At 42.6% G+C, this 13,567-nt stretch overlaps 1 protein-coding gene across 6 annotated transcripts in view; it reads left to right on the forward strand.

Annotated features, from left to right (window-relative positions):
* The window catches only part of LRRC3B (leucine rich repeat containing 3B), a 45,120-nt gene extending 36,075 nt beyond the window's left edge, over positions 1-9,045 (forward strand). For 5 of the 6 annotated variants that reach the window (XM_033074096.1, XM_033074106.1, XM_033074124.1 and 2 more), the window contains one exon: positions 7,783-9,045. In XM_033074096.1, the coding sequence (XP_032929987.1) occupies positions 7,948-8,727 (780 nt within the window). In that variant the 5' untranslated portion in view covers positions 7,783-7,947 and the 3' untranslated portion in view covers positions 8,728-9,045. Of the gene's footprint in view, positions 1-6,850; positions 7,024-7,782 lie in introns of those variants that run through there. The other variant, XM_033074134.2, reaches the window with a different exon arrangement.
* Positions 9,046-13,567: the final 4,522 nt, after the last annotated feature.

Consider the following 13,567-nt stretch of genomic DNA (forward strand, 5'->3'; position numbering starts at 1 on the left):
TTCAACTATTCATAGAATCAGTGATCTTTTATGCCCTTTTTTCCCACCTCATTTGCCATTGGCTTCTATTAAGTTCTCTTTTTACTGCTTTAGAATTTTTCATGCTACCATATTCTCAAATCCTGAAACTCTTCCACTGCTGGAGACTTTCATCTGGGAATTTAAATGACCTGGCACCTTGCAAGCAGCTGGTGGCACCTCTCTGGTTGGGTGCTTCATAGCATCTTAACTCCCTACCCTCAAGGTGGCTGAGCTGTGAAGCGGCCAAACCTCCACGTTTGAGGAGTGACAGGGAGAGATGCGTGAAAGACACAGGTTGTCCTGGGAATCCAAACCAGCTTCTTGTTTCGTCTGCTAAATAGAATTTCCTGCTGTTGTCCTGGAGCCATGGAAGGGGTTGTGTTGCCTGGCTCGCAGTCCGTCTGTGCAGCTGGTGAGATTGCCCTTCACCACGATGTGCTGACAGCACACAGGTGGCATTGTTTTAAAGGATTTTGTTGTTCGTTTGGAGCAATTCACTTCGCACCCATGCAATTTGTTGTTCTGTAGTGCACAGACAGCACAGAGGTCTGAAGTGGCTGCTGTATTCATTCCCCTTGGGTCCTGCTGCTCCTGTCCAGCTCCAACTCACAAGTATCATCAATTTCCAGCTCAGTACCCACTCAGTCAGTCAGGTATAGTCTTATCATATATCCATAGGTACGCAAAAAAAACCCTGCAGCTTCTTATTTTTACATCAATCTACTTGTGTTTTTAAAATTAGTGGGCTGATTCAGCCTACAGATGTTGGTGGAACCAGACAGGATTTCGTGGAGGTTTTTGCCCAAAGCACACAGAGTCTGTGCCTCTCCAGAGGCTCAGCTGCTCTCAAACCTGGTGCACAGGACAGCCCAATGTGCAGCTCACTGAGAGGTCTGTGGTTACCAGCAGTGTAAGATTTGTTAAGGGTAGGATGTATATAAATAGCTCTTTCTCCAAATATCTTCTCTGTTTTAACTCTTGCTAAATATGCCTTTAGCAAATGTTCAGGAGTAGTGGTGGCAAATCTCTTTCTTTGGTTTCAGGTAAAATTGTCCTGTCCTCAGTCCTCTAGCAAAGTGGACTTTTCATGCTGGATAACCACCTGTAATTTTAGCCTATAATCTCCACCTGTCTTGTCAATACTAATTACAAGGTAATATTTTTAGAGATAAAATAGTGTATGGCTTTTTATGACAATGGGGAAAAAAGAGGAGTACAAAGTCATAAAATACAGCTCTATGGATGGGGGATAGTAAGGTGGGGGTGTGTGTGTGTTTTGTGACAAGCAGACTGGCATTACAGGAAAGAGAACTCATGGGAAACAATGTATTAGGAAGGGGCATATCTTCTATTTCAATGGTTAATTTGCTAAATTCAATGTAACCCAAAAATATTCACTATGGAAAAGTTAAGACCCGTTTTAATAGAAAATAGAAAACTAGATTTATCAATGAGCATCTTTTCTATAAAGGAACATAGTTGATGTCTTAAAGGAGGGCAAAAAGTTATTATCAGGTCTTTCAAAACTATAAAACATCTCAGTAATTTTCTGGAAGTCAGTTAAAATAATGATCTTTTTACAATGCTCCATTTAATGGATTTTTAGTTATGAAATTTTAATATTTATTCAAAGCGCAAGTTTGCTTTAAAGATGTCTAAAAAAAGAGCCCTGTAGGAGTCTTATTTCCTGGACGTTTCTAATTCTGTATCAAAATTCCAATGCTGGCACACGAGAAAGTTGTTACTCTGATGGGTAGGACTTCACTTAAACCAGACTTGACAAGTTGAGCTCTTTTTCAGGGATCTCTTGGGGGCTTACTGGGAGTTGAGAGCTTCTTTTGAAGGCAGTAGAGCTGCCCACAGAAACTGGAGCTATCTCTAGGTTCATATGTGAGTTGTATGGGCTGTTCAGGTGGAGGATGGGAGGCACCCTGACATGTGCAGTGCATCTCTGTTGTGGAGGGTTGCAGTGGTTCTCAGGGATACCTTCAGTATTAGCTGAGGACACAGTGATGTTTGTTGTGGACTCCTTGATCTCAAGGAGTGTGGATCTCTGCAGAGCCATTTGGGATCCATTTTCAAATGAGAGCTTCTCTGAGTACTGTGCCTAAAGTTAGTAGCAAGGTTGCTTAAGCTTTACGACTGTATATGCTCAGAAGCGTGGTAAGCCTAGGCAGGTGAATTGTGCATCAGTCTCTGTGATTCACATTCTTTGGAAGCTGGGTTGTACGTAATTTTTTCCAGTTTTTCTGGTGGTTGAAAAGTGACAGACCAGACAGATTGAGTACAGTCATGATGCAGCCAACCCCCTGTGGTTGATCCATTGGCTTCTTCCTTTTCCCTGTTCTGATCTTACCTGCTCGTTTGAGCACATCAGCTACAGTAATAATAAATTCCTTTCTAAACATGGTGCCTTCAATAACCTAAAGTACAAACTGTGTGTGCTGATCATTAGTAGTTAGCTGTGACCCTTTTGACATTACTGGGATAATAGATGCAGTCTTTTTCATCAGTGAGCCCAGCTTTGAAGAGGAGACATTATTCTAGCACCTTACATTATTGATAGGGAAAATGGAGTTGCTTTCACTACATTTCCTTCCCAGTGAAACGAGTGTGCTATGCAGCCCTTTTTGCACGTGTAGAGGTTGATGTAGTTGCTCAAATGCTAGTGAAGGCATAATTTAGCTTATGGGATCTGCACAAGTGATTGTGCATGAGACGGAAGTACCACTTCACATAAGAAATCAGCACTGAAAACCCTTTGTAACTAAACTTTCTGTCCCTAGAAGCTGCATAAAACTTTATAGGTGGCTGCCAGCTATGCTCTCACTTTCTAGACTGTGCTTTAACTGCAGCTTGATGCCACAACACTTTCAGGTTTTTTTTCCTTGGTGTTTCATGATATTGTATCCCAAAGAAAGAGCAAAATAGCATCTTCTAAAATACCTGCAATATTTATCCAGGTGTTATTGCTAGGAGGGTGTGTTCTGCACAATGCCTATGCTTGTCAGCTTATGGAATGAAGATGCTTTTAGGATGAGATCTTTTACCATTTTCCCATTTTTGCTTGTTTGTGAATTATAACAACAAAAATTAAAGTCTCCTATTTCTCTTGTCACTGAGTCCTTACAGTCTGTGATCTGGTGAAGGCCAGTGTGGTACTGTGAGCAGAGGGTTGCTGCTTATTCTTCACATCAATGTTTGACAAGCAGGCAAAATGAATGAGGATGCTGTGTGTGAGTCTAGGGGCTCTTGTGTTGGCATGTACCTGTGTGATCCTGTTCTACAGACTTAATTTGTGGCCCTCATTCTGTGATTTGTTACAGGAATCTTCCCGTAAAAACATTTATATTGAATACTTTAGGTCATGGTTTTGTCTTTATCATGGGAGATCTTGCTTGATGAAGAGCTGTCAGGAGAAGGTCTTGATTTTTCCACAAAAGAAATTTTTGAGAGTTCATCTGGCACTGTCTGAGAACTCAGGTGAAATTCCAAGTAGAAGTGTTGTCCTACTGGATCAACTTGAACAAAGATATTTTATGTCACAGATAATTTTTGTAGTGCTAGGAAGTAATTTTTGAAGGACCCTACTAAAATGTAGATACACAATGTGTGGAGTGGGCATCTGCTGACCAAATAGGAAGTAAATCCCTCTCTCACATCTTAAAGATACAAATTTGCAGGAAGAGTGTCATCAGCAAGTGGTTGCACTGATTTCGCCTGAGGTTTGAGGGGATTTTGTGTGGGGGTGTGTTTGAAATACTGTGGGCAGAATACCTCTCAAGGTTGGTTGTAGTCTCTGCTTTTGAGTCCTCTGAGAGCAGTGGCTGGCCCTCAAGTGCAAGGATTTGGTAGCTGTTCCATCTTTTTTATGGAGGCAGGGGATGTGTGAGTACTTGGGTGGTCACCAAAGCTGCCGTGTGGACTCTGGAAGTCTCAACCCTGCAGTAGAAACCCCTTCCCCTAGTCAGACATCTTTAGCTACACATATATGATTGTCTTTTTTTACATCTTTTGTTTTCTTAGTATTGCCCTAAACAACAAAACATCTCTGTCATTTTTCAGCTGTTCTGTGCGATGGTTATAGGATTTCCTATCCTCTTGTATCTTTCTCTGAAGACAAAACAACATAAATTAATATTGTAGACAGTGTTGTCCTGGACTTTCTGTGGGAATTGGTTGACTCTGTTGGTAGTTGGAGGCACTAAAGCTTCCTCACGTCACTAGTTTCTTGTGGGGAGAAGGTATTATTCAAATAGATAATTTAGTACTGGTGCATTCAGGAACCAAGATATGGTTGCTGCACCTTGTTTGCAGTAAAGACCAACACTGCAAGTACCTGACCCCTGAAGCTCAGTAGAAATCTCACTGTGTATTAAAAGTAGCATACTTTCCCTGAGGATTTTGGGATTTGTACATTTTCCAGTGTTGTTGGATGTTAGCCCTGATTGAATGGTCTTGGGGGAGCTTGAGAAGAGGAAGCCTTGGAAACCTTTTTAAATTGCAAGACTGTAAAGATCTCTTCTGTGCAATCTTCTGTCTGTAGCATTATTCCCCTGCAATATTTGACTTGGTGTTAGGTATTCTATGTTTGTACTTTTATTTTAGAAATGTGCACAAAAAGCCTTTTTCTATCACACTGCTACAAGTGCTCCTGGTATTGCTGTCATTTCCTTGTGCCTTCGTTCACTTTTAAATTATTTTTTCCTTTATTTTCAGATTTATAATTAATTAATATATTTATTTTAATTCTGTGTCTTTCATCCCTTAGTCATTAGTGTTTCTTCTGGTGTATCTCTCTTGTGTTTGTTCCAACTTTGACATCTTCTTTCTTTATTGTGTTCCAAGCAAGAGGAAATTAGTCAGCGATCTTCCTATTGGCCTTACAAATGTGTGAATCCTAGTTTTCTTTTCTTTTCTTGCAGTCACTAAAAAAAATAAAGAGGGTTTTTGCTCTAAGTTTACTGTTGAAACCTAAACCTCAGATATCCCTTGGATTGGATATTCTGAAGCAAACAAAGCTCTGTTTACTCTGACTGAAGCTCAGTCCTATTGTGTTTCTTCTGGTTAATTTACTGGGAATTTGCTGAGCTTTGTTCTTATTCAGACAAGTTTTGTTGACTGGGTTGTTAATTGCAGGTTTAAACTTGTATTTGCTCTATCTATCAACTTAAAACATTGCGAGTTTTTTCCTCTATATTAATTTACTTACTTAGGCCTTTAGAAGAGGCGCTGCTTCATTAAACACTATCCTGCTTAGTCTGTAATGACTCTACTTCTTCCACTCTAAATACATTAATACATTAAATAGATTCATTTGTCTTCGGTGGGGTGAGGATGTTCTATGTTGTCTTAAGTGCTTGGGGCTTCTTGGATACATGCTCTTTGGTGGTGTAACAGTACTGTGGAAGACTCAGCAGAGTCCATGCTGTATTTCCAGGTTGACTGGGTTTTTTAGCCTGTAATGAAGCAAATTTGATACTTATTTGTCACATTCTGATGGGAGCGGTATCATTTTAGTGCTTCTGTAAAATGAAGCACCAAGGTCTTTGCTCTTTCCCCCCAGTCTCTTCCTGCAGTAGGATTCCAGAGCCAGTGGTAGCAAATACGAGTAGTAGGTGATAGGATGATGCTCATTCTGGGGTGATGAACTGGACCACTCATCTACTCTTGGTGCAGCAGCACAGTAGTGAGACATGTGAACGTGAAGGGAAAAGACAATAGGTGGCTGTTTTTGCAGGGGACAGGCTGTCCTGCCACAACACCCGGGGCTGCTGGAGGGAGCCGCAGATTGCCAGCTCCCAGTGCCAGGGGGAGCAGCTGCCAGCTCCAGCTTGGCCTCCGAATGGGCTGCACATTTTAGCAAGTACTTAGCGCTTTTGGGCAGGCTGGGGAAAAAACAACTTCTGGAGCTTATCTCCTTCGGTGGCAGATTTCTGTCTGGTCTGGAGAGCGGGCACTGCAGTGACCAAAGAGCCAAAGAGCAAAGACCAAACAGCACACACCCACTGCAATAGGGCTCTTTCACCTAAACCCTGTTTTTTCCACAGAGGTCATGAAGGATTTCTTCGACTTGGGAGGTGCTACCTCACCTCTCTCTCCACAAACAGGTTTTTCATCCTCTGCTTAGTTCTCTTCTAAACAGTTTCACATTTCCAGGGTTAACTTCACAATTTCTCATGGCTAGCAATTACATTTCTTTTTAATTTTAGAGTAGAAGTTTTATGGAATACAAGTGCAAGCTTTCTGTTAGGTTCTTGGGCACTCACTGATTTGAGCAATAGGTAGGTTGAAGATTAGTGATGATACACTACACTCTCCAGTAGTTGCAGTGAGAATATGCTGAGCTTTTGCCATTCCCAAGCCATGGAGTAATCACAAGTCATGTACATGTTGTTAAGATTGGTTTGGGTAGTTTTAATTTTCTTTTCCTGTGGGGATACTGACATACTTGGCCTCAGCAAAAAGGGTTAAATAAAACTTGAGCTATGAGTTGGAAATTATACTCGACACATATGATCCGTATTACTGCAATGTGTCAGCAACTGCAGTTGGTATGTCCGTTCTGCAAGCAAAAAGTGCTTGCAATGCAATTTCTTCTTTTTCATGTAAAATCACACATATCCTCCATGCAGGGATTTTCTTGTTCAGTGGGCTACAGTGTGGATTTAGAAAAAAGCATAATTCATTTATATGTAAATACAACCTGAAGGCTACACATATCCGAGCTGCTACAAAGACAGAGAGCATGTACATGAAAACAAATGGACCTGTTGTTGTTAGAAATTCATAGTTTACCATAATAGGGGTGGTGGGGGGAGGGGAAGGGTTGTCTTTGAAACCATATAGGTCAGCTTTTCAGACTTCTGTATTTGTGTTCCAATTAAAGGAGAAAATGGAAACGTTTCTGGATGTTTGGTATTTTAAAGCCAGCTTGAGCGGGGAGAAGAAGAGCCAGTATTTTTCATATGTCCTATTAGCAAATTACATGCCATGAATAAGGTATTTTAATGTTTGGCTCGTATATAGGTTTTGTGAGTTTTACTTGGTTTGGAGGGTGGGGTATGTGAGTTTTTGGCAATTTTTCCATTTCTTTTTGTTACATAAAAATAAAATTTTCAAAAAAACTGGAAGTAGAAATTATGTCTGTGGGTCTCATAAAATGCTGGGAAGTACAAGAAATCCATAATTCTAAAGCAAAAGAGAAGGAGGGGGAGACAAATAAGGAGATGGTGGGCAGTTGTGGTGTCTTGTAGCAGCTTTACCTGATTTTTGTTCCTTGATATAGTAAAAATATTTCCTTGCTGAAGTACTTTGATTTGGACTTAAAATAGCATCAATTGTTTTGAGATCAGTTCGCATTAACCACCACAAATTCCTCACTTGACCTGTCACTGTTGCTGGAGATACAAGTCTTGGCTCCTATCGATGCGTCTTCTACTTCAGCAAGGGATAGTGCAATTTTTTTTTATAGCTGTTTTAGAAGCGTCTGTGATAAAAACAAACCAGTATCTTCTCTGATAAGTATTAAAGACCAAATCTGTGCAATTTGTAGTAAGTGTAGTCTGTCCTCTTAAAAATTTCCTGGGAATTTATGCAGTAAACTATGAATAATGCTAATAGGAGTTACCTAAGATAGTAGACCATTTATTTAGTGTGGCATTTCCCTTCATCGTCTTTTAATTTCTATTTTTTTTAATGAAAACAAAGTTAGGATTGGAGTTTATGGTATAAAGAACTTTCTTTCCTTCTTCTCTGTAGGCCTGCTTCTAAGAAGCGTATTGACCATGAGGAAGTCCATGTGTTAGCAACCAGTTTTTGCTAATCCCGCTGAAGAAAATGAAACCACATTTCCGCTTTGCCGGTCCTTTTCCCACCCTGTTGGCTGAATGAGAAATGGTCGTGTGATTATGCTGACAGCCCAGCATGCATTTGGTAGACCTGTGGTTAACTCGTTCCCTCTCCATGTGTCTGCTCTTACAAAGTTTTGTCCTCATGATACTGTGCTTTCATTCAGCCAGTATGTGCCCAAAAGGCTGCCTTTGTTCCCACTCCGGAGGTCTGAACGTCAGCTGTAGCAATGCAAACCTCAAGGAAATACCCAGAGATCTTCCTCCAGAAACAGTCTTACTTTATTTGGACTCCAATCAGATAACGTCTATCCCCAACGAAATTTTTAAGGACTTGAGCCAATTGAGAGTCCTCAATTTATCAAAAAACGGGATTGAGTTTATAGATGAACATGCCTTTAAAGGGGTGGCAGAAACTTTGCAGACTCTGGATTTGTCCGACAACCGGATTAAAAGCGTGCACAAAAATGCCTTCAACAACCTGAAGGCCAGGGCCAGGATTGCCAACAACCCCTGGCACTGTGACTGCACGCTGCAGCAGGTGCTGCGGAGCATGGCCTCCAACCACGAGACGGCCAACAACGTCATCTGCAAGACCTCTGTGCTGGACGAGCACGCGGGGCGGCCCTTCCTCAACGCCGCCAACGACGCCGACCTCTGCAACCTCCCTAAAAAGACTACTGACTACGCCATGCTGGTCACCATGTTTGGCTGGTTCACCATGGTGATCTCCTACGTGGTTTATTATGTCCGACAGAACCAGGAGGATGCAAGGAGGCACCTTGAGTACTTGAAATCCCTGCCAAGCAGGCAAAAGAAACCAGATGAAGCCGATGACATTAGCACTGTGGTATAGTATTCTGAGTACGATGACTGCCTTTGTGGTGGAAACTAGAGATGGATGATGCTAAAACCAGAGGTTTACTTCTAACATTCATTGTAAACATTGAGACTTTTGGGGCTTTTTTTCCTGTCTAACTGAATTACGCCACTGTTGAGCTTTCTAATGGAAAGTTTTTGTCCGGGTGGTAAACTTCAATTATTTCTCTGGTGATATCCTAAAACAAGTGAATTAATATGTTAACATTAGTTTAGACCCATTCCACTATTTAATAACGAAATTTATTTTTTTAATTTAAAAACCAAATAAAAGCTTAAATTTGAACCATGTAAAGCAGACTAATGTATTGATCAGAAACCTGTCCAGTGCCAGAGCATTCTTGGCTTGTTCACTGCTCGTGAGATAGAAGAGAGGAGCGATGATGAAGTGTGCTGTGAGAGGTCCAGGACTGGAGAGCCCCCAAAGGGTACAAGGTGAGCAGCTGGTGAATGGCAGCCTGTTTGGTGGGCTGCCTGCCACAGTGGGAAGGGGGCACAGTTTGAGCAGAGCAGAGTGCCCTCACTCTGAGTGTAAGGGACTGATGCTTGCTTAACCTCTCAGAGGGCATCTTGGAAGTGCTGGGGAGGAGGCAACCTGGAGGAGCTGCACCTCAGGATGCTGAAGAGAGGTAAGCCAGGGGCATGGGGTTGTTCTCATCTTACACTCAATTACTGCCTTGCAAGAGCTTCAGGCTGGTGGCCTCAGCACTGGGGAGTACAGCAAGAAGGCAACAAGCTTAGTATGCTGGTCAAACTAGAGTTCCACTAGTGATAATTTAAAAAAAACCTGATGGTTTTAAGCTGTATATTAGTTCATAAGTAAACGTGGCTTCTATTTTTCAGGGAACAACCTTTTAAAAAATTCAAGGAAATAAATGGATCTATAAGCTAGACATTCTGTTGTGTGTTAGGATATATGTATGTTTTTATATGGTTTTGTGGCTGAATGTGTGGGAAAATAGAAAGCCCTCATGCAGTTAAACTCAGCCTCGCATATGAAATGGATATTTTAAATCTCTGCTGTCTTTAAAAAAACGTGTTTTTTCATAGATAAAATTTTCAAAAGGAACGAATCCACAAGGATGTATTCTTCTTGTCCTTTGTTACCATGATAAAATGATGCTTGTCTCTGGGTCCCTAAAGATCCAGTCTAACTGACATTGGAATATGTATTATAGAAGGGTGGATTAAAAAATTTATAAAACTACAGTAAATTCACGAATACAAGCCGCACTGACTATAAGCCGCATCTCTGGGTGTTGGCAAATATTTCGGTTTTTGTCCATAGATAAGCCGCACACGAATATAAGCCGCTTTGTCGTTCGCAGCGAGGACCCACGTGCAATTAGTAACAGAACCGCGGCAGGGCGGGGTTTACTGGCTGAGCTAAGGCTGTGCAGGCTCGGCCCGCTAGGGGCCGCTGACGGGGCCAGGGGGCCCAGCCCGGTGCTGCAGCTCGGGGCTGGCCGCCGCTGCCACTGGGCTCGGCCACCCCGGGTCGGCGCTGCCCCGCGGTGGCAGGCAGGGACGGAGCTTCCCCTGCTCCTACGGCAGTGGCGGCGGGCGGGGACGGAGCTTTCCCGCGCCCGTGGCGCCGGCGGCGGGCAGGGACGGAGTTTCCCCGCTCCTGCCGCGGCGGCGGCGGGCGGGGACAAAGCACCCCGTCGGCTCCCCGAGCCGCGGCAATGGCTGCGCGGGGCTCCCGTCGGCTCCCCGAGCCGCGGCAATGGCGGCGCGCGCTTCCCCCCCCTCCCTGGGCCGCAGCAATGGCGGCGCGCGCTTCCGCCCCCTCCCCGGGCCACAGCAATGGCGGCGCGTGCTTCCCCCCCCTCCCCGGGCCGCAGCAATGGCGGCGCGCGCTTCCCCCCCCTCCCCGGGCCGCAACAATGGCGGCGCGGGGCTCCCGTCAGCTCCCCGAGCCGCAGCAATGGCGGCGCGGGCTTCCCCCCCCCTCCCCGGGCCGCAGCAATGGCGGCGCGGGCTTCCACCCCCCTCCCCGGGCCGCGGCAATGGCGGCGCGGGCTTCCCCCACCCTCCCCGGGCCGCGGTAGGGGCGGCCCGGGTCCCCCCTCTCCTCCCCGGGCCGCGGCAATGGCGGCTCCGGGCCCCACCCGTCTCTCCCCTGGGCTGTGGCAGAGGAGGAAAGAGAGCTCTCCCGCCTCTCTCCCCGCCCCCCGTGCTGCCTACAGGGAGCCAGGCTCCACCCGCGGTGCAACAAAGTAGCGATTTGTAACAATCGCAAAATGCCGACTTTGCAGCTGCTCGGCTCAGCACTCTGGCAGGCACTTCTGAGGTTGTATTAGCCGCTCCTGAGTATTAGCCACATTTCCGGTTTAGGAGCAAAATCTTAGTCAAATTGGTGCGGCTTGTATTCGTGAAATTACTGTACTTTGCAAGAATAAGTGTTAAAGGTCAGCCTTAAAAAAAATTTTAAACCTTCTGGAGTAATCTCTCCCATTAGTTTATCCATTATTTCTGTGAGGGTTCTGTTACAAGGGCAGAAGCTTGTTTATCTTAGTGTTTTTCACAACATTGTTAAAATAATAGCTAAAACTTGTTTCAAGGCAAGTAAGAGAACAGGAAAAAAAAAGAAATTTTTTTTTAAATGAACATATAGTCAACTTTTTATGTCATGTTTGCACTGTTTTGTCATCGTTGTTGAGTGACTCCTTGTGACCAATTTAGCTGTTTGCATATCTCCATGAGCATTTTTTGGCAAATTAAGAGAATGTTAATGTTTGTAAAGGGCATGGTCTGTCCTTAAAATATCCACTGTCTGATATTTCTGCCCCTGCCACCAACTCCCTTAAGTAATAATTTTATTTTCTAAGGAGAGGTGCTTGTTGATTACACATCCTCCTTAGTTAGCATTTTATGCTTTCCTGTTTCCAAACTGTATCTGACTATCTACCCCAGCCCCCAAGCTCTGCATGGCCTCCTGTAGGACCCCAAAGCAGTAGGGTTAAATGCACATGTGAGTCTGAAAAGAGCAGATAAAATGTTACACTGCTCTGGCAATATAACAAACTACTGAACGGGGCATGTAGTGTCTCTGTGTAGGCTGAGCAAAATTACTTCCTGATCTACTTCCCCTAATTTCTGTAAAATTTCCTTCAGAGTAAAATTGGTTTCATTTCTATCACTGTGTTCCCCAAGCAATATTTAGCATTCCAGCTAATATGCCACTGTGAGAAAAAGCAGGGGTGGCTAGCTACAAGATGGCTCTAAGCTGGAGGTACTAACAATCAAGAATTTGGTAATGTTTATTCACAGCTGAATGCAGGAATTTCTCCACAAAATTCAGACAAAATTATTTAAACAACATTTAAGAAATTCTGATCAGTCTTAAAACACTTAAAAAACACTTGGCAGGTTTTAAAAATTTAATTTCAAGCAACATTTTCAAAATGAACCCCTCTTCCCAATATTGACTAAGAAAACTATAAATAAGTTTTTTTCCTTATTAATTGATCCATGAGACAGGATCTAGTATAGTTTTACCCCAGCTGAACTTCTGGCTTTCCAACTTTAAATTCTGACCCAAACAAATTTAAAAGAGGTTAAGCATTACTCTGTAGAAATGCTTGGGATGGATGGTTCCAAGAAGATGCTTGTTTTTACTGTGTTTACTTCACACTTTTCTGTCCAAAACTACTGTCTCTAGAAAAGCATATATGCTGCCCTTTGAAGTCAATGGCACAAAATTTTAGACTTTGATAAAAGTTAAACACTTCAAGGAGTTATTTCATTTACAAGGCCAATTTTGCTGAGAAATGAGTAATTTGATACATTTTTATCTGTGATACCTTAGCATGTAAATACAAATGAGAGGAAATGGATGTTTCCTTACCCATGGGAGATAGCATATGATAGAAAATAAGAAGGGATATGCATAACATAGTGATTTTTATTTTTTTTAAGATGCTTCAGGAAAAGTAGAGCTGGGGCTTAAAAGCTTAAATGCGATTAATTTCTCTACCCTGATTTTCTTACAGAAAACATCCATAGTTTTGTTTCTAAATGGTAAAGGATAATTCTCTCAACATTAGTTTTTTCTTAAAACAAATGGTGATTTTTCTCTGCTAATTTTCTATTGTTAACGCTCTGTGGGTAAGATCTGTGGTAGTGCATTTGGTCTGTGCGTATTAAGGCTCAGGCTTTATGTGTTTTATTCTCTGTTTGGTACCCTATTAGATACAGATATCTTCACTGTTAATGCACATCATATTCTTAAGTCTTTGGTTGCAAGATTTTGCACTGCAGTTGCCATAAATTTCAGGGGTTGAGTATGAACAAAAGATGTGGTGATCCACATTCTGGTCTTCCCAGGAATATAAGAAGAGAATAGAATTTTTGTTTACCAAATAGATGCCATGCAGAAAATCTACTACATTTTTTTTTTTTTCAACTTGAAAGGGGCAAATCATAAGCATTAGAAAGCAAAAAGAGGAAACTAAAAGGAGCAACTGGAGGCTTAAACACTTGAAAGTGTCATGGAGTCTTGCAGCATGTTTAGATGTGCAGTGGAGTGAATCTAAAGCAAATTTAAAAACGGTATCACTCCGCTTCCAAACCTGGGTAAAGAGTTAAACAAGCTAAGCAAGAGTAGATGAGATCTGTTTTAAAAACAATCTTCAAACTTTGGGAGGGAAATCTAAAGAAGGAAAATATAGGAGAATATAAATTCTGGCAATGTTACATGTAAAACCACAATATGGGCAAAACAAATGGGAATATTTTTTCCTAAGCAAGTGAGAAACAAGAGTCCACCTTTAGCAAGAGCCAAGAGTTTATCAGGTATTAAAGGAACAGATAGG

Source organism: Catharus ustulatus, chromosome 1, assembly GCF_009819885.2.
Source record: "Catharus ustulatus isolate bCatUst1 chromosome 1, bCatUst1.pri.v2, whole genome shotgun sequence".
Lineage (NCBI taxonomy): Eukaryota > Metazoa > Chordata > Aves > Passeriformes > Turdidae > Catharus > Catharus ustulatus.